Here is a 20,128-nt window from a genome sequence, read left to right on the forward strand (position 1 = left end):
AAACAAATTCCATTTTTTGTTTCTTATTAGATTAGATTCTACAATTTTTTGCCAGAAAGTTAGCCCAAAGGGTTTAAATTCTTTTTCAAAATTCAACCAATGTGCAACCAAATTAACGAACCCTGTAGTCTTGGTTAGCTACCGTTATACAGAAGCGCGAGGCATTTAAAGCTATGAATTGGGTTAGATTCCCGGTATGGATTTTATTTAATGGTTAATATGAGAAATTAGCAGTAAAGTATGTTTGCTAATCACCGCCGTTCACGAAACATAGTCATTACTTTATTTAACTGTTATAAAGAAGTGTACAATATTAATTTCAACATTTTCTAACTAATTAATATTTGTTAATTAATTTACCACCTCTCCTCCTGCTTTTCATTTTCAAGGTTATGACGAACTGTTAAAAGCGAAAAGAAATTAAAGAAAAGTCTTCAGTATCATATAAATGTTAACATTTTAAATCCACAATATGATTGTTTTAAGTGTACTTGTTATATCGTTGGTGGTATTCTTAATTTTATACACATTAAAATACACTATTTGGGCAATCAGAGCAGCGAATATGACTTATAATATACCAGGCCCAAAACCTTGGCCAATTATTGGAAATGGTCTACTTCTCGCTAAAATGAAGTCTCCTAAAGGTATTTTTTTTTTGCGTTTATTGTGCTACAATCAGCGCGTTAGCGCTATAGGTAACAATGATAAAATAGATTAATAAATGATAAGGTAACGAGTGGAGAAGTTACCCAGTGGTAACACTCCAAAACATTATATGGTTAGTCACTCTCTTCACTTGAGAGGAGATCACGAGGCCACACAGTCTTTTAATACGTCTTGTCCGGGTTGTCAGGAAGAGTTCTAGAAGAAAGATTTTGAGCTAGAGGATTTATATGAGATTGCAGGCTGAAGTGGAGTTTTCTGTATCGTGTTTTAGCTACTTGGAAGACAAAAGGAATGTTAAGGTCAGTGTGTTATAGTCAGGTTGAAGACATAAAATGGAGCGTTTTAGATTGTAGCGATTGTATCATTTGGAGATTGGAGCGTTTGGTTGAACCGCACAGCTTTATTCCATAAGACCAGATGGGTTTCAAAATAGAAGTAGTAAAAAAGAATCAGTCTTTTGTTGTTCAGAGAGAGTTTTGATCTATATTCTAAGAGTCTTTTAAGTAGTCGACAGCGCCTGTTTAGTTCTGTTCTTTTAAGTCTAGGGTGGGAGTAAAAGTAATATTAAATTTTTAATACTGCACTCAAATTTTGCACTGAGTTTATACATAAAAAAAAATAGAGTCCAAGTAATACAAAGAATCTTCACCAAAATAAAATGTTCTGATCAATTATTAAAATATATACGAGTATATTATCTAAGGTTAAGGTAGGGAAGGTTTTATCTATGCGATTAGTATTGGATCCCCACGCGGAGATCTCGGGTTCGAATCCAGCTACTGGACCCTTAGATTTTTTCTTCCTTGGAGCTTCTTAGAGTTGACTGTCCGGGTGATCGATAGTGTTGCCTGTAACGAGGGAACAGTGTCCAGATGGCCAACAGTGCACTGAAAAAAACTCCTAACGCCAATAACCTCTCAGACGCGCCTTAAATCATAAATAAATACAAAAATAAGCAAAGTATAAAACATCGTTTTGAAAATGTCAGATGTATCTCACCAAGTTCTTTTTCTTACTTAGATTTCTTAGGTTTAATTGACCTCATTTACTGCCCCTTATTAGGATGTTAAAAGAATGTTTTACGTTCTTGTCAAATTTTTGAAATACTACATTTTCAAAGTAAGAACTCGTTTTACTGTCTAATGAACTAGAAAAATAGGTTATAACTTAGTGGTTTGTATTTGGTACACGCTACATAACCACTACACGAGCACCTACCCTCAAGAAGACTAACAACATTATCTAGCATTTATTACTGATTCCATCAACACTAACAACTGCCAGAATCTGCCACTAAGCAAGTGACTACTCATATTCCATAAAGTTTAAATATGTTTTTGTAAAAAGAGATAAATGCTTTAATAGAAACATTGATAAACATTCTGTATGTCTTGTTGACTATAACAGAGGTAAATGTAATAAATAAATAATAAAAAAAATAGTGTACCCTATTTGAAACTAAGCAAATTAACCTTCGATTATAAAAATAGCACTTGTTTAAAATATTTCCTAACATTTTCTCAAATATTTCAGAGAGATCAGAAGTAATATTTTTTTTTTTTTCCAAAGTGCAATTTGTAACGTTTGACTTCCTTATTTTAAGGCAATCTAATTTAAAAATTGACTACTGGTCCATCTAAGAGAGTTTTCAATGAATTAAACAACTTGATAACTAACACTCTTGAGTGCTCGTGAACACGTTTCCTTGTAAAACAAACGTAATTTCTCGTACGAATATAAAAGGAATCATGGAAAATGATATACCGTTTAAAATCCCATTAAACAAGAAAACTTTTTATAAAAAGTGCCAGCACCTAGGTCTGATAATGATCACATAAGGGCCTAATGAGTTTTCTTTAAAAATTTCGATTACTTTTATTTTTCCAGCATCCAGGAGGAAGATTGAGGCTGTTCGGAGAATAATTTATGCTTCAAAATGGTGTTAATTTTTAGAAAATTTATCTGTCTTTCTAACTGTGTCATCATTCGGACTAAAACTTTCTGAGTAATAACATTTTTATTGCAAAAAAGTAATGATTTTAGAAAAAAAAGTAAAGTGACGTCACTCAAGAACAGTGGAAAATATGAAGTTGGCCAATACATCTTTGAACTCCACTTTAGATGTACTACACACAACAGTTGGCCTATGGACATTAGTTACTGGTTCACCCTGTATAATGGAGATGTTAGCATAAAATCCCATTTTACAAAGTTGATTACAAATACCTCTGCTAATTTCAATGATAGTTATTGTTTTCAACCGTTGTTAAATTGATGATTTTGGGAATATTTTGACCGCACCTCAATATACCCAAAATCATCAATTTTCGAAAGGTCAAAAACTAAAACTATCATTGATAAATTTTTATAAAAATGGCAAGGAAGAAAGGAAAAAGTTTTCTTAGCATTTTGGAAATGACTACTCCTAAATACACAGAATATGAATTCATCAAGTTATTACGGTCGATAACCGAACCTAAGAGGTTAGCTCATTAGTAAATGTAACAATCATTGTAACAAGAATTAGCTAAAGAATAACATTGGACTCTGGGACGATTGGACTTAGCTGGAAACAAATAATAAAGAAAAATTCAAAGAAAGGTTAAAAAGAAATCGCATGTTAGTAGCAAAGGTTAAGTTGGAAGAACTCTGTACCCTTTAAATATCTTTTTTGGTAATATTTCTGGTTTGCGTGATCTCCTGTAATTTAGTTACTGAAGAAATTACTTTTTATACTTTCTATACATGTTTTACGTTCAAATGAAACGTGGTTGTTTTACAACTGTATTCAAATTTCATTCATACCAGAAAATTATATTTCATTTTTTCATTAGATTATTTTACTTTGCCAAAGAAACAGAATTTCCTTGGTAAATCTGGATTTTGCTATAGATTTGTATTATTAAGGAGATAAAATAGAATAGTACGGACACTTGAATGCTTCGGGGCAACATTCAGTTCATCAAGTGTTTTTATACTGACATCTAAATGTTCTAACAGTAAACCTTTAATAGCTAGTAAGAATGTTATACAGGTGCTCGTTACAGGAATACTTTTCATGGGAATGCAAAAGTAAATTGTTTGAGGTTTGGACTGTGTCACGACATTGTGGTACTGAAGTCTAAATTAGTATGTCATTTTGGTTGAAGGTATTATTTTTTTTGGCAGTACATTTAAAATTATGTAAGAAGCCCCCCCTCAGGGGAAATAGGGAGAATTTACTTTTGTTTTTATGTTAAATCAAAACCTATCTCTTGTATAACAGTAAATTATTCTCCCTTTATATTTAAAAGTAATTTTAACTTTTTCATAAACTAAGCGATTGAATATCAATTCTTGATTCAATATCTTCCGAAATATTCAATCCTCTTAAGAGCGAACCAATAATACACTTCATTAATTTCAAATTTTATTTATTTTAGAAGCTTTAGAAGTCGTGTACCGCATGTGTAATGAATACTGTTTGCCAAGAGAAAGGATATTTAAATTTTGGTTTGGTCCTGTACTTGGAATAGTTGTTACAAATCCAAAATACATAGAGGTATGTAAGATAACTAAATTACTTTTTTCTTTTTTTTTTTTTTAAGTCTTTTTGATTTAACTAGCAAGAATTTGGAAACATTAAATCAACTTGATGAGGTTGTTGATCAAAGTATTTTCTAGGATATCCTTGTACAACACCCCGATCATCTTTATAGCTCATTGCAGTTTGTTTAATGGCCTGCTACTTGTACAATCACTTTGTTTAAACATAACAGGTTGTACCCATCCTTGGTTTTCCTACCAATAATACGAGGTCTGTAAATTAAGTAATGAGACTGATTTTTTAAAAAAAATTTATTCAAAAAGAATTACAATTCTATATTGTCACCTACAAAATAACTTCCTTCTGAAGCCACACAGCGCTGGAGATGTTTCTTCCACTCCTCATAGCAGTGCTCGAACTCCGATACTAGAATAGCCTTCAGCTGGTCGGTTATAGCCGTTTGAATGTTTTCGACTGTCCCAAAATGAGTTCCCTTTCAACTTCGGGAAGAGAAAAAAAAGTCATAAGGACTCAAGTCAGGCGAATAAGGAGGCTGAGGAGCCACAGGAATGTTTTTACTAGCCAAAAACTCGTTTATTGAAATACATCAAGAACTAGTGGGTGTTGCATCATGATAATGCTCCTTGTCACACAGCAATTTCAATTTTACCTCAAGGGAACTCATTTTGGGACAGTCGAAAACATTCAAACGGCTTTAACCGACCAGCTGAAGGCTATTCCAGTATCAGAGTTCGAACACTGCTATGAGGAGTGGAAGAAACGTCTCCAGCGCTGTGTAGCTTCAGAAGGAAGTTATTTTGAAGGTGACAATATAGAATTGTAATTCTTTTTTAATACAAAAATTTAAAAAAAATCAGTCTCATTACTTAATTTACAGACCTCGTACACCTAATTCCATTTTCTGTTACCTTTGAATTTATCATCAAATCTTATTTCAAAATTATCTTCCTTTACCTTTTAAATTTAAGTAATTTATGAGCCTTTCGTATAACATATTACTAAGTGACGAAAAAAGAAAATATTTATTTTATAAAACCAGAACAATTACGTATGTTAATAATTACAATGTACATATTTTACCTGCAATTTGTTCTTGTATTACAAAACAACAGTAAACAATTGTACAATTTTAATTTTAATTATTTAATAATAACTTAAAAGGATCTCTTTTTTAAACAATAAATTAATAAATATTTTTCTGTTGCATATTTTAATTACATTAAAAAAATTAAAAGGAAACAATACTAAAATTATAATTGCGAGAAAACAAACTATACAAAAACCACATTGACGTAAATAATGAGAGAAATAATACAAAATGATGAATAGCATTGAAAGAATATAGAAATATTCTAATTAGAATAAGGAGAGTTTTTTTATCAATACATGTACTGATTCTGTTCCATCAATCCTAGCAATGCATTAAACCAGTTATGACTTATAGAGAAATCGTCACCAGCTCTCTAGGTTTTGTCCTCATCATCTATTAGGCGAACCAATTAGATGCATCTAAAAACGATTTGACTAAACATAAGTTAAGTCTTAAACTCTTCACCAAACTAATTTTTCTACCACCGATGTAACTCCAAAACCGGTCTGAGATACAATAAACGTAAGTGGTACGATGAATAAATTCAAAGATATTATACAGTACTCGGAGATAACCTCATTTTCAACACTTTAGCTTTTTATAACCCACAAAGAGCGATACTTGCGCTCACTTCGTACCAATTCAATGCTAATCAGAATCTACCTAAATCACAGAGCCTGAATACTAATCAAAATATTGATTTCAATATACAGTCGAACCTCGCTTAACGAGCATAATTCGTTCCAGAACCTTACTCGTTAAGCGAAACAATTTTTTTCATTTAAATTAAAATAAAAGGGGATAATTGGTTCCATGCAAAAAAAATATTGATAAAATTTTTTTTTATAACATTTATTTCGAAAAAATTATATACATATGTACATATGATGTAATATAATATAAATTACATATATTAATTGAGATAAATATGTACATTCATAATTAATCCTTTTTAATTATAAATTTGTCCAATGTTCCTTGTTTCTGCCGTCGCTTCAAAATGTCTTCAAAATGTGACACAGCATTATCATTAAATAAATTTATAGATCGCATAGCCACAGCCTTATTCGGGTGATAGTTTTCTACGTGTGTTGCAACAGTTTCCCATGCTTTCAACATTTCTCTTATTGCGCTGGAAGATTGTTGTTCCTCTGATATTTTCTCCTCTTTGTCTAATAAATTCTCTTCCACCAATTCTTGTTGTGAAATGTGTTGCAACTCAACAAGTTCCTCTGTGGATAGCACTTGACTATGATCTGCTACAAGCTCATCAATATCATCTTTATCAACTGTCAATCCCATATCCGTGGCCAAAGACACAATTTCAGTATCTAGAGATTCCACAGGTTCGGATTCAATCGCCTCAAAACCAGATTCGACGAGGATTTCAGGCCAGAGCTTCTTCCATGCAGAAATTAGAGTTTTTTTGGTAACCCCGTCCCACGCCTTGTCGATTATCTTGAGGGATGTAACAATATGGAAGTGGTATTTCCAAAATTCTCGCAAAGTAAGGTTTGTCTCTTCAGTCACCTCAAAACAATGTTCGAAGAGACCTTTAGTGTACAGTTTCTTAAAGTTGGAAATTACTTGTTGATCCATAGGCTGAAGTAACGGTGTAGTATTAGGAGGCAGATATTGAATTTTGATAAATTGAAATTCGTCAAGAAGATCATTTTGTAGACTTGGAGGATGAGCGGGAGCATTGTCCAGTACAAGCAACGCATGGAGCGGCAGATTCATCTCCAATAAATATTTTTTCACAGAAGGACCAAACACTTCATTTATCCATTCAACAAAAATGTCACGTGTCACCCAAGCCTTGTTATTGGCTTTCCACATTACATTTAGTTTGTTCTTGTGGATGTTGCATTTCTTAAAGGCTCGTGGAGTTTCCGAATGATACACCAGCAATGGTTTAATTTTCAAGTCACCGCTTGCATTAGCACAAAACAGCAACGTGAGGCGATCTTTCATGGGCTTGTGGCCGGGTAATGCTTTTTCTTCTTCTGTTATGTAGGTTCGCTTGGGCATTTTCTTCCAAAAGAGACCTGTCTCGTCACAGTTAAAAATTTGTTGTGGCAAGTAACCCTCGGAAATCAAAAGTTTTTTGAAGTCGCTGACGTAGTTCTCAGCTGCCTTCTTATCGGAACTTGCTGCTTCACCGTGCCTCATAACGCTGTGAATGCCGGTTCTTTTTTTGAATTTACTGTATCAGTGCATTAGATACGTGGAGAATATGAAACGCATATGCGTAAACAGGAATGACTAATCGAAGAATGCGCAGTTTTCGATGAGTCAGCGAAAACTGCGCAGTCAGCGAAATGTCATTAGAAAGCTATCGTTATGCGAAACATCGCTCGCTATAAGAATCAATTTGTTTTACTCGTTATGCGAATTACTCGTTAAGCGAGGTGCTCGTTATGCGAGGTTCCACTGTAATATAAAGGTCTGATTCTAGTATTGATCAGTCCTATCATGATAGCTAGGAATGTCCAGTTATATAATTAGGCATCCTCCTCACATTATTATCACATATCTCCGTCATGCATTACTAGCTTACACAATAATGCGTGTATCTTTCAGTACTTTACAGTGCAGAAAAGACGTCATACAATTAAATTTCAACACAATCCGAGCTAGCTAAATTGATCCAAGCATTCACTCTTCATATCCAAGAACATCTCATCTAAATATTCTTCGTGACCCTCGCTTAGATGGCGATTTTTTTTTAAAAAAAAAGACTCGCTCTTAATTCCTGGCAGCCAGGAAAATGTTGAGTTAATAATTGTTTACGCGGTGTTACTCATTAACTCTAAAATGATTCGTTTTGTTACTTCTACACCAAAAACCTAACGTTTATTTTTGGAAAAACATTCGCCATTTATCCCCAGTAGAATTGGATCAAAATATAAAATGGTTCTTGCTTTAATAAATCTAGATCTACCAAGTTTCTATTTATCTAGGAAAACATGCTTAAGTTTTTTTCTTTTCCTTTTATTTTATTACCAAACTCTGCAATCTGATTTAATGCTTATCTCCTTCAAAGATAATATAAAATAATACAAACTACAAATTAATAAAAACAATAGTAATAATACAAATAAAGCAGTAAAAGTGATTGAGTCAATTGCTGTGCTGGTGGAATGTATTTAAGGTAAAATTTGTTGCCCGTCACCTCTAGTTTCAGAATATGTGACTTGATTTTAGATTCCTGCCCGTATACGCGGCAGACGCGCGTCCAAAAGTGAGGGTTCGCAGTTGAACCCCCGTTTTCATAAACACAGTTTTAGAGAGTATAAAAAGTTATGAAAGAAACCGGAAACCGCAATTCGATATCCTTAAAATTAAAGGTGCTAGGCCATTTCAAAATCTGGTATTTATTAATCATACTTCAATTTTTTAACTTGTTATCAAAGGGAAAGAAGAGCACGCGATAGGTCATTTTTATGTATTTTTTCATCCCCTTTCTATTAAAAATATTGCCAAGGCAGTAAAGCTAGTATTTTTCTTAATATCGGGAAATAAGTCGTTTTCCGAGTGATTTTTCTAACAAAAAAATCAAATATTAAGAGTTTTAGATGCTCTCAAGCACACACAAAATGGCTAAAAATTAATTTTACATGTTTTACAAACAAGGAGGTTTAATAATTATTTGGAAATTTCGGGAGAGTTGCGTTTAATTACTAAAAAAATTGGAAACCTCCTGCCACATATTTAAGTGATCAATATCTTTCATGTAAAGGATCAATCTTATTGCTTAATTTACCAAATAATGCACTTTACTCAACTTGTGAAGCATGTACTGTGCCTTCAAAGGTGCCTCCTCGGCTCCCAAGCCAGGTTAGCCAGATGGTTATCAACTGCTCTCTGTATCTAAGGAGGCACCTTTGAAGGTCGAATTGCAGTTTCCGGTTTCTTTCATAACTTTTTTATACTCTTTAAAACTGTGTATATGAAAATGGGGGTCAACTGAGAACCCTCACATTTGGTCGCGCGTCAGCCGCGTAAGCGGGCAGGAATCTAAAATCAAGTCATATATTCTGAAACTAGAGATGACGGGCAACAAATTTTTCCTCTACCATTTTTTGCTCAGATCTACCGTTTAAGCATGAAATGCATTTGAGCCGTCTTAAAATGAACGCTCTGTATAATCTATTGGGTAGAAATGCTTAACTTAACACAAAATGTTAACAAAACACCATGGCCAAATTAGAATCCTATAATTGCTTTTTTCGTCTTCTCTTAAACAAAACATAATTATTATTTTCACTAATTCTTACAAGTTTTAACAGGCAATATTGACTAGTCCAGATGCTGCGGATAAACATTATGTCTATAAAGTCGTTGAATTAGTTGGAAATGGTTTATTCACTAGAAATGGTATAATAACCACATATGGTTTTAAAATACTGTATTTTGAGTTTAGTTATTTAAATAATAATTTACATATTAAATTTTTAATGTTTACAGGTAAAGAATGGGAAGAACTTCGCAAACCTTTGGATAAATTATTAACCAAAAAGATGGTAGAATCAAATTTGGGCATGTTTCATAAGAAATCTATAAAATCGTGTAATGTGTTAAAAAAGTATGCTGATACTGGCGAATGTTTTAATATTAGACATTACATCACAAACTTTACATTAGATACTGTTTGTGGTGAGTAAAATCAACTCATACTGATGCTCTAATGGCTGGCTAATTCATAACAGATAAAAATAAACTAGATTAATAATAACCATTACGAATTAGACAATTTTGAAATGAATTCAAAACAGGGCAAACTTAAAGAATGATTTTTGCTCCACTGATTTATAAAATTTAATTCGATAATTACAACGAGCCAGATTTGTTATAATTAACAATATAATTAAGTACCAATATTTCTGGGTTAAATTAGATGATCGGAGATATAAAATGTCAAAATTATTTTGGTTAATTAGAAAAGGTACCTACTACTAATGTTTATTGTTGAAAATAAAAAAAAGTTTAATGCATTTTTAAAACATTTCAAACTGGTAAAGAATTTTCGGTCTGCCGGAGTAAAAAATTAAATTAACTACATTAAATACTTTAGATTAAAAACTAAATAAATAAGTGTATAGATTGGCAGTCAATGAAATGTTGTGAGTGAATTCAAATATACTGATGGACAAAATTAGCGCACCACTCAGTTTTTGTTTAGTTAAAATTAAATAAATTATCTTCCGCTTTTGTTTTTGACGTACATCACTTGTCTAAAGCGATTTAGGGAGACAAGAGGTCATTCAAGAAGAGATGTACAGCAGAGAGAGAGACGATAGGTACATCCGGCACCTGGCTTTGCGAAACAGGAGTATAACGGGAAATGAGATAAAAAGTCTCATAAGGCAAGTCCGAAATGTTTCCATCTCCAGCAGGAATGCTAGAAGAAGACTTAATGAAAGTAACCTTAGAGCCAGAGATCCTGTTCGTGGCCCTCTCCTTACCACAGTTCACAAAATGACCAGGCTTCAGTTTGCACGTGAACATGTGAGTTGGACTTAAGACAACTGGAAGAGAGTTCTCTTTACAGATGTGGTGAGAATAGGCCTAAATTCTTCAGATGACCGTAGTTACAAATGGCTTATTTTTTCAGCCAACAATATTTTGAAAGTCCAAAATTTGCACAAATTGGAAATAATAAAAAAAGTAAGGGTGGTGCGTTAATTTTGTCCATCAGTGTATATAATATTAATCCATAATAATGAAATTTCACGAATCAAAGGAAGTTTAGATACTTGTTTACAAGACAAAAACGACCTTAGTAATATTAAATAAATTCATTTATTAGTTCTTTCCAATAGAACTATGTAGAATTACAATAAGAAATTGAATGGGACCTTTCTGGGCCGTAATATTAGACATTGAAAGTAATCTCCCCGAAAATTGAGAATTGAAAGACAGAATTTGGGATGTAGCAACAAAATGAAACATTTTATAGAGGGTTCACCACGGACGGGCATCCAGACTTTTAGGTTTATTGTCATTGTTCACAACCTCTTCTATTACCTTGAACGCCCATTACACATTGCGTTCATAACTAGTTTTTTTTTTTTATTTATTTATTTATTTATTTATTTGCTACCTGTATAAAAATAAATATACACCAGGCAAATTGTTAATAGTAGAAGTGCAGTATAGGATGCGAAAACTGCCCGGCATAGCCGACGCACACCGCAACCGTAAGGACGCAGGAAGAGAGAAATCAGCCAGTGCTGACACTCTCGGGAATTCTAGTTGTGGAAAGGTCTAGGTTAGGAGATCACGAGGCCAACGTCGTTTCAGACGTCGTGGGGGATTATCAGGATGGGATGATGAGGAAAGAGATTGAGCTGTTGGATTGGGATGACAGGATAGGCTTTTGTGGAAATTGAGGAATCGTGAATGGATTGTTTCAGTGATAAAAGGAATATTTAGGTCTTTGTGAAGGATGAGGTTAGTGACATAATAGGGAGCATTTACAATTCGGCGGAGGACTTTTGATTGGAAGGATTGGATGCGGGAGATATTGGAAGGTTTAGTTGAGCCCCACAGCTCTGATCCGTAAGTCCAGGTGGGTTTAAGTAACGTCTTGTAGAGAGTTAGTTTATTAGGTGTGGTTAGTTTAGATTTAGGTCCCATCATGCGTCTTAGTTGCCCTTACCTTTGGTTTATTTGTAGTCGTTTCAGTCTCGTGTGTGGATTCCACGTGAGTCTACTGTCCAAGTAGAAACCCAGGTAGCGTACTACATTCGAGGTAGGGATGGGATTGTTGAGGATGAAAACACTGGGGCACGTTTGACGCCTGAGCGTGAAAGTTACTTGAACGCTCTTGCTTTCATTAATTTTTATGCGCCAATGGGTGCACCAGCTTTCAATTAGGTTGAGGTGCTCTTGAAGGAATTTTGAGGTTTCGGATGGTTCTGAGTGGGTAGAGAGGATGGCAGTATCGTCAGCATAAGTAGTGATTAAGGTGTTTGGGTGAGTAGGAATATCAGCAGTGTATACAGTGTAAAGGATGGGACCAAGGATGCTGCCTTGTGGAACTCCGGCGGAAATAGGTTTAACAGGAGAATATTCGGAGCCCATTCGAACTTTAAAATGTCGATCAGCCAAGTAGGAACGTAAAATTAAATAATAAGTGCTTGGAAGGAATTTTTTAAGTTTGTAGAGGAGACCTAAGTGCCATACCTTATCGAAGGCCTGGGCAATGTCCAGGAAAACTCCTGAGCAGTACTTTTTATTCTCAAAAGCAGAAGAGATGACATCGACGACTCTGAAGCATTGCTGGCTAGTGGAGTGGTTAGCGCGGAATCCGAATTGGTCATAACTAGTAAAATTGATAAATTAAAAAAATCTAAAAAGTGAAGGAATTATTCTCAGTGAATAGCGCATTAGATTCCATCGTGAAAATCTCAGTTAGGAGGTTAGCTCCTACGACTTTTTCTAGGAGACTCAACAGCACAAATTATAGTGCTGGAGATTGTTGCCTATAATGAGAGATGCGACATTGTAAAGAGAGAACACTATTTGGAGGCTGGCAGTGTACTACAATAATTTCCAGTCGCTAATGATCTCAGATGTTGACACTCTTGAGTTACATTCATATATTCATAATAATAATCTAGAATTGTATCCCATATATGTGAGATACGCCAATGTGTTTGACATGTGGATAGTGGACAAAATAACAACCAACATCTGGCTGAACAATAGCCAAATCATTCCACGAATAATTGTAAATGTTTTAATTCACTTTTGAGAAAAATATTTTAATAACATTTTGTGATTTCATTTAGTTTCAATTTTTGGATACGATTTGAATGAAATAGAAAATGATAATCATAATATCATGGAAACAATGGAAAGGTAATTTTACTTTGCATAATTTTAGATTTTGTTATTTTTTTTAACCAGTAATGTCAACATTATTTTGTCAACATTTTTAACATAAAAGATTATTTAAATGTTTAAATTATTTTACAGTATTGTGGAGGCTACTGTAAAATTTGTGTCCAATATTCTGACCTTGTTATATTTTCCATTTGGAGAGAAATTTTCTAAAGGTAGCCGTTGTATGAGGAACTTGGCTAAGTCATTTTGGAAATTATCTAGTGAGGTATGAAGTTTAAAAAAGCAATTCTGTTTTTGTTGACTAGATTTCCAGTACTGGATTCATGCAGCGCTGCTTACAAATGAATTACTACTGTTCTTTATTTTTGGTGACTGATTCATTGTTTCAATAGGATTAAAAAATAAAAACCAATTTGTCATATTTAGTATTATTTTTTATTGTGCCGAGCTTTCGAAAACCACAGCCCCTGAAGATGACCTAGTCCCTAGAAATTTAAGAATTTGATATTATTTATATTACTTTGTTTCTTTTCGAGTTCCAGATCCCTTTATCATTCTACAAAGTATTCAAAACTCATAGTAGTTTCGTTTACTTTTAAAACCTGGTGTCAATTATTTTGTTTTGGTTTTCTGGGTAATATATAATACCAAACTGGAACGCCAAAGAAGCTTTACATCATTCCTACGATGGCTGACATCAGCTATCGAACACAGACACTCTCAATATATGTTAAGCTGCATATAGCTTAAATAGTGCCTTTCAGTTCAGAAAGTATTGTTTACTTACCGAATAATCTATAAGAATGATGAATTGTCTACATTTAAGCAATGGATAGCTATTTATCTCTTTATAAGTAACATTATTAAATTAAAAATTAATCGAAGCCTTCACAATTCCAATAATAAATCATTAATAATTTAAACAAATCATAAATTTCTATTCTTGTTTGAAACAAGTACATTTCGAAGGTCTTCAAACTAGCATTACTATTCCCCAACTTTGATGTATAGTTTAAAATTCTTATTTTTTTCACCCCACATCATATAACCCTTGGACAACTAGTAGTTTACAGAGTCCACTCAAAATCTTAAACTTTAATATTAATAACAATCTAAAATGCCCAGAAGTTATGTCTGCATGGTCATAGGCGGCCCTATGGCCGCTAGTTCTACTTTTGCTTGCTAAAATCCATTCAGTTCAATGGATTTTATTCAGACTACGTTTCGCCCAACACATTTCCAGCAAAATAATAATAATAATAATGAATGAAGGGGAGGGATTAGCTATGTGGTTAGTGTGCTCGATTCCCACGCGGAGGTCCTGGGTTCGAATCCAGCTGCTAACCCTTAGATTTTCTCTTCCTAGGAGTTTCTCTCAGTGCGCTGCCAGCCTCCAGACAGTGTTCTCTCGTTACAGCTCACTGTCCGGTGATGGACAGTGTTGTCTGTAACGAGAGAACACTGTCTGGAGGCCGGCAGCGCACTGAGAGAAGCTCAGAGCGCTAATAACCTCAGCTGTTGATGCGCTTAAAAAAAATAAATAAATAAATAAAATAAAAAAAAATAATGAAGGATGTCTTCTGATATTTTAGACTATTAATATAAAATGAAAGATTTAATAATGTTATCCTGAAAAAACATTTAAAATAATCAAATATGCTTATCTTATAGCATTGAATCTAACATATCAATTATAAATATTACTTTAATTTTTCGCAGATTTTGCAGGGTAGACTACAAGCTAGGACAAAACTAGGAGGTATTGATACGGTTGCCTTTCTTTAACTAAAATTTATTCGCCTTTAATTTTTATCATGCTACCTAATAATTTTATTCCAGAAAGTATAGATGATAAACCAATTTTCTATTCAGACGTCCTACTACAAAAAGCTAAAAAGTATAACCTATCTTGGGAAGAGGCTGGAAAACTTACTACTGATATGCTTGTAGCTGTACGTAACACAAATACTTAAACTAACATATGATCCGGTGAGAATGGCGTAAGACCATTTTTTATTGAAATCGAGGTAACAACAGCTTTATATTCTACAACAACTGTTTTGTTTAGAGTGACAATGCAGTAAGTTCTTAGTGCACTTACGTATTGGCCATCAGGAGAAGCACAAAGTTTTAGTACTTAATCAAAAGCTCATACTGTTGGGAATGACAGTGGCGTAAGTCCACCAGATTGTTTGTTTCTTTATGACTGTTTTCTTGGCGAAGTTTATTGTCGTTTGGTGTTAATTAGTGAATTGTTATATGGTTTTACTTAACTGAAAATTAAAAATAAGCCTTAGTGTTGGTTTTATTAGTTAAATTTTAATTTGGATTTTATTTTACTTTATTTACTTTCACAACTGCAATAAGTGAAGCTGATACATACAACATGATAATAGATAAGTACATGAATAGCATGAGGGAAGAATTCACCCATTCCCAAAGAAAACTCCCAAAGAGGAGTTCACTATTGTGCATTGGCACTAACTTCATTTAGAAGATCGCGTGGCCACGCGGTCTTGGAGTATTTCCAGGCGATGCAGTAAGTTGGGATACTAGTGGATTAGGATGTGAGGTGATTGATGTGTGGAATTTAATATAACGGGATCTTACAGCTTTTGAAACATAAGGAACAAGGAAATCTCCGTGCAAGGTAGAGTTAGGGACATAGTAAGGAGTATTTGCAATTCGACGGAGTGTTTTTGACTGGAAGGGTTGGATTCTTGTAGATATTAGAAGCTTTGGCTGAGCCCCAAAGTTGCATTCCGTAAGTCCAGGCAGGATTCAGTATCGTAGTGTAGATAAGTCATTTATTTATCAGTGTAGATAAGTAGGTAATTTTGGAAAAGGAGTGATGTAAAATAAGACAAGTGGACTTATGTAAAGTTATCACTCCCGAACTGTTGAATACACAGTTACGTATATTTATTATGTTTAACGCCAACGGAGCTAGTGATTCACCAATATGATGTGAGAAATGATTGGCCGAAGTTTAAGTAATGCGATTGTCGGATGATGCAGACGACTTAGACTTGGATAATGTTTAGATATCGCATTACGGGTACTGATAGTGTGGTAAAGAATTATTATTATTATTTTTTTTTTCATGTGGTGTGTGCCCTGCATACAGAATTGCTGGTTAGCGGGGCAGCTTAGCTTTTCTACGGACTTTAGTTAAGTTTTCCAAATTTGAAAATACATTTACGATTAACTCACTTTTCTTGTTTTTAAGCATAGAAATACACTTTGAAACCAAAACTATTTTTAACCTGAAAATTTATTACAGGGAATTGATACATCTGCTGTGACAATTTCCTGTATTCTACTGTTATTAGCCATGAATCCGGAACATCAAGATGCTGTATACCGAGAACAATTAGAAATATTTGGAGATGATCTAGAAGTGTCACCTACTTGGCAACAACTATCCAAAATGGCTTATCTTACTAGAGTGATTAAGGAAGTGATGCGCCTTTTTGGCCCAATTGGAATATTTAGGAAAATATCAAATGATTTAGATTTAGGTAAGTTTTGGAAGTCATTTTCATTAGAAACATGGTGATTATTGATGGTACTAAAAATGATGTTGATATATCCACTACATTTTATTTGTTCCTATTAGTTTTGTTAAAAATACAGTATTCTTTAAAAATGAGTGAAGAGTAAAGTGAATCCACAATTCTAAACAGTTTTGGACTTTGATCAATCTTCAAAGACAGTGTCTCAAGTTTTTGAGTCAGAAGTGGTATTTCACCACATGATAAAAGGTTAATTCAGAAACCTGTCAGAAAGAATAAAATTAAAAAAAAAAACAAGCGAAATAGAACGGTTAAAATATTGTCATATTTTTTGCAGTAATAGTTGATAAAGACTATACAAGCTGTCAAAATGTTACATTTCAGTAAGACTACAACTGAGTTCTCCTTGAAAGGTAGCCTTGTTTATGTAGAAATGTTGGTTTTTCATTTTTGATTCTGAGTTGGTCTTATTCGTGAGTGATTATTACGCATGTTGTTATATTTAACAATGCAACAATCAACGCATGCAACAATCAATTAACAAATTGATTGACTCCCAAAAAAAGAGTAAAGTTAGGTTTTATGTTATAAATCATTCTATACTGTTGTAGGTGGAGACTACAAACTACCTCAAGGATGCGCAGCTTTCATTTTATTGTATTACCTACACAGAGATCCAACTCTATGGTCACATCCAAACGAATTCTATCCAGATCATTTTCTACCAGAAGAGTGTGCTAAAAGGCCGAAGAATACATATTTCCCATTCAGTTGGGGACCAAGATCTTGTCCAGGTAAAGGTTTCATTCTGAACTTCAGTTTGGGTTAGCTTGCATTCATTTTTTTAGAGTATTACTTAACTGTTCAGGAAACAAGTAATCGACCCTCCAAAAAGAAAATAATAATTACTTCAAAATAATGTTATTGAAAGATAGATCAAATTTTTTTTATAATAATTATGACAGCCACAGATAAGATATCATCTGAGTTAACCAGATTTGGCCCAGACGTATATATAATGTCCAGTTCGAAAATTTTAACTGAAATTTGTGGCACAATTATGAATTGCTGTTTCTATCATTAGAGTGAAAATAATTGGCCACATTAAATCCACAACAAGTACACGTTTTTATTGATATTTTTTTAGAGGTAGATAACAGATAGTTATTCGAATAATTATTACATATGATAGTTATATAAGAATACGTTTGGGGGCTCGTACTCCAACTTTTCATCGGAGGGGAATTAATAAAAGCAACGTCAAAGGAAGGAAGGTATAATAGTATTTTATAATATACTTTCATTTAATTTTTTGGTAGATTTTTTCAATGAAAATTTTGAGTAACCTTCAAGCCCCAATGAATTATTTTGCTTAATTCTAATGTCCTGCGGACGAAGTTCAAATCCTAATGCCTAAATAACGAGACTATTGCTGTAAAACATTTTATTTTAAATTTTTTAACTTGTTATCAAAGAGAAAGAAGAGCACGCGATAGGTCATTTTTATGTATCTTTTCATCCCCTATCTTCTGAAAATATTGCCAAGGCAGTAAAGCTAGTATTTTTCTTAATATCGGGAAATAAGTCGTTTTCCGAGTGATTTTCTAAGAAAAAATCAAATGTTAAGGGCTTTAGATGTTCTCAAGCATACACAAAATGGCTAAAAATTAATTTTACAACTGTTACAAACAAGGAGGTTTAATAATTTTTTTGATAATTTTGGGAGAGTTGCGTTTAATTACCAAAAAAAATTGGAAATCTCATGCCACATATTTAAGTGACCAATATCTTTCATTCAAAGGTTCAAACTTATTCCTTAATTTATCAAATAATGCACTTTACGCAGCTTGTGAAGCATGTACTGTGCCTTCAAAGGTGCCTCCTCTGGCTCGCAAGCCAGGTTAGCCAGGAGGTTATCAACTGCTCTCTGTATCTGAGGAGGCACCTTGATACACCTTGAGTGCATTATTGTGGTTTCCGATTTCTTTCATAACTTTTTTATACTCTTTAAAACTGTGTATTTGAAAATGGGGGGGTCATTTTTATGTATCTTTTCATCCCCTATCTTCTGAAAATATTGCCAAGGCAGTAAAGCTAGTATTTTTAACTCTCACTTTTGGTCGCGCGTCAGCCGCGTATGTGGGCAGGAATCTAAAATCAAGTCACATATTCTGAAACTAGAGGTGACGGGCAACAAATTTTTCCTCTACCATTTTTTTTGCTCAGATTAACCGTTTAAGCATGAAATGCATTTGAGCCGTCTTAAAATGAACACCCCTGTATATTGATCGCGTTGAAAGGTTGATTGCTAATGACAAGACATTAAAAATAAAAATAGTGGCGGTGACTTTTTCAAGATATAGTATATTGATTAAGAGCTAATAGTTGCGCAACATATAACATTTCAACGCATCCTTATACCCATTAAGGTTAACAAATCTTTTTTTATTGTTATCTATTCTTGATTTTGCGAATCCGATTCATCCGTTAAATAACAAATTTAATAATCCGTTAAAAATATAACCTTAAGAATTGTTTATTTCATTCGTAATTCCTGAATATACCATTTTTATTTGTTTATAACCTTCAGTCAGCTATTTACTTCTATGCAAGGGTATGACCTTAATTCTTGTTCGCAAGAGAAGGTCGTAGAAGAATTAACTGAAAAAAAAAAATTAGATTTTTGTATTTCTTACATTCTTTCTTCTTTACCACAGAAAGAGAAATGTTTCCCATCTACTTTAAATTTTTGTTTTCTACTTTAAATATATTGAATTTGTTCGTAGGAAGTGTTTATGCTATGGCTTCGCACAAAATATTCATATCTACAGCGATTAGAAGATACAAATTTGAAACAGATTTAAAATTTGACAAGCTAGAATACAAGTACTCCTTATTATTGGAGGTCAGCCAAGGATATATGGTCAAGATAAAACCAAGAAATTGAAATAAGAAACATTTCATTACTCTCAATCATTAATAATGTTTACTTAAGCCACCACAGTCAATTTGATTATAGTTTTCAATGTAATTTAAGTTAAAATAAATTGAAATTTATTTATAGTTTAGAAGATTCATTTTCCTTAAATTGGATTTTCTTCGATTTGTACCTTTCCAGCATCATCTTTTAAGATCATGTTTGGTGGCGCTCAACTGAAATCGTCTGTTATAATTTTGTGCCAAAACTTGAGCAAAAACGAAAAAGATGGCGTAGTCAACAAAGCTCTTGAAATTATTTCGAAGTTGAGAAACAGTAACTTCTACCAAGTAAAAAAAAAGTATTGCAATCGTGCAAAATGGGAGGATTTGGATGAACAGAGAAGCGAGAGAGAAATTTCTTAGTATCGTGAGGTGATTAAAGGGTTGCGTGACGTTTAGTGAATTAGTAGAATTGAAAGCATGAACGTTATGTAATGAAGCAAGTAGCGATGTTAGAATTTAGTGCGCATGAGT

At 33.5% G+C, this 20,128-nt stretch overlaps 1 protein-coding gene across 2 annotated transcripts; it reads left to right on the forward strand.

The window, feature by feature from the left end:
• The first annotated feature begins 413 nt into the window (after positions 1 to 413).
• On the forward strand, positions 414 to 19,738 carry LOC141447115 (cytochrome P450 4V2-like). Of its 2 annotated transcripts, none has more exons than XM_074114318.1 (11): positions 414 to 647; positions 4,092 to 4,210; positions 9,599 to 9,686; positions 9,777 to 9,965; positions 13,106 to 13,175; positions 13,293 to 13,425; positions 14,880 to 14,919; positions 15,000 to 15,112; positions 16,444 to 16,681; positions 17,287 to 17,469; positions 19,462 to 19,738. In XM_074114318.1, exons 1-11 carry the CDS (start codon positions 473 to 475, stop codon positions 19,620 to 19,622), a joined length of 1,509 nt encoding a protein of 502 aa, XP_073970419.1. In that variant the 5' UTR covers positions 414 to 472; the 3' UTR covers positions 19,623 to 19,738. The 2 variants fall into 2 exon arrangements, with proteins under 2 accessions (XP_073970419.1, XP_073970420.1); XM_074114319.1 differs by lacking the exon at positions 414 to 647 and adding an exon at positions 837 to 968.
• The last annotated feature ends 390 nt before the right edge of the window (positions 19,739 to 20,128 follow it).

This window comes from Rhodnius prolixus, unplaced genomic scaffold, assembly GCF_049639745.1.
Source record: "Rhodnius prolixus isolate KJV_2025 unplaced genomic scaffold, Rpr scaffold_7, whole genome shotgun sequence".
NCBI classification, from domain to species: Eukaryota; Metazoa; Arthropoda; class Insecta; order Hemiptera; family Reduviidae; genus Rhodnius; species Rhodnius prolixus.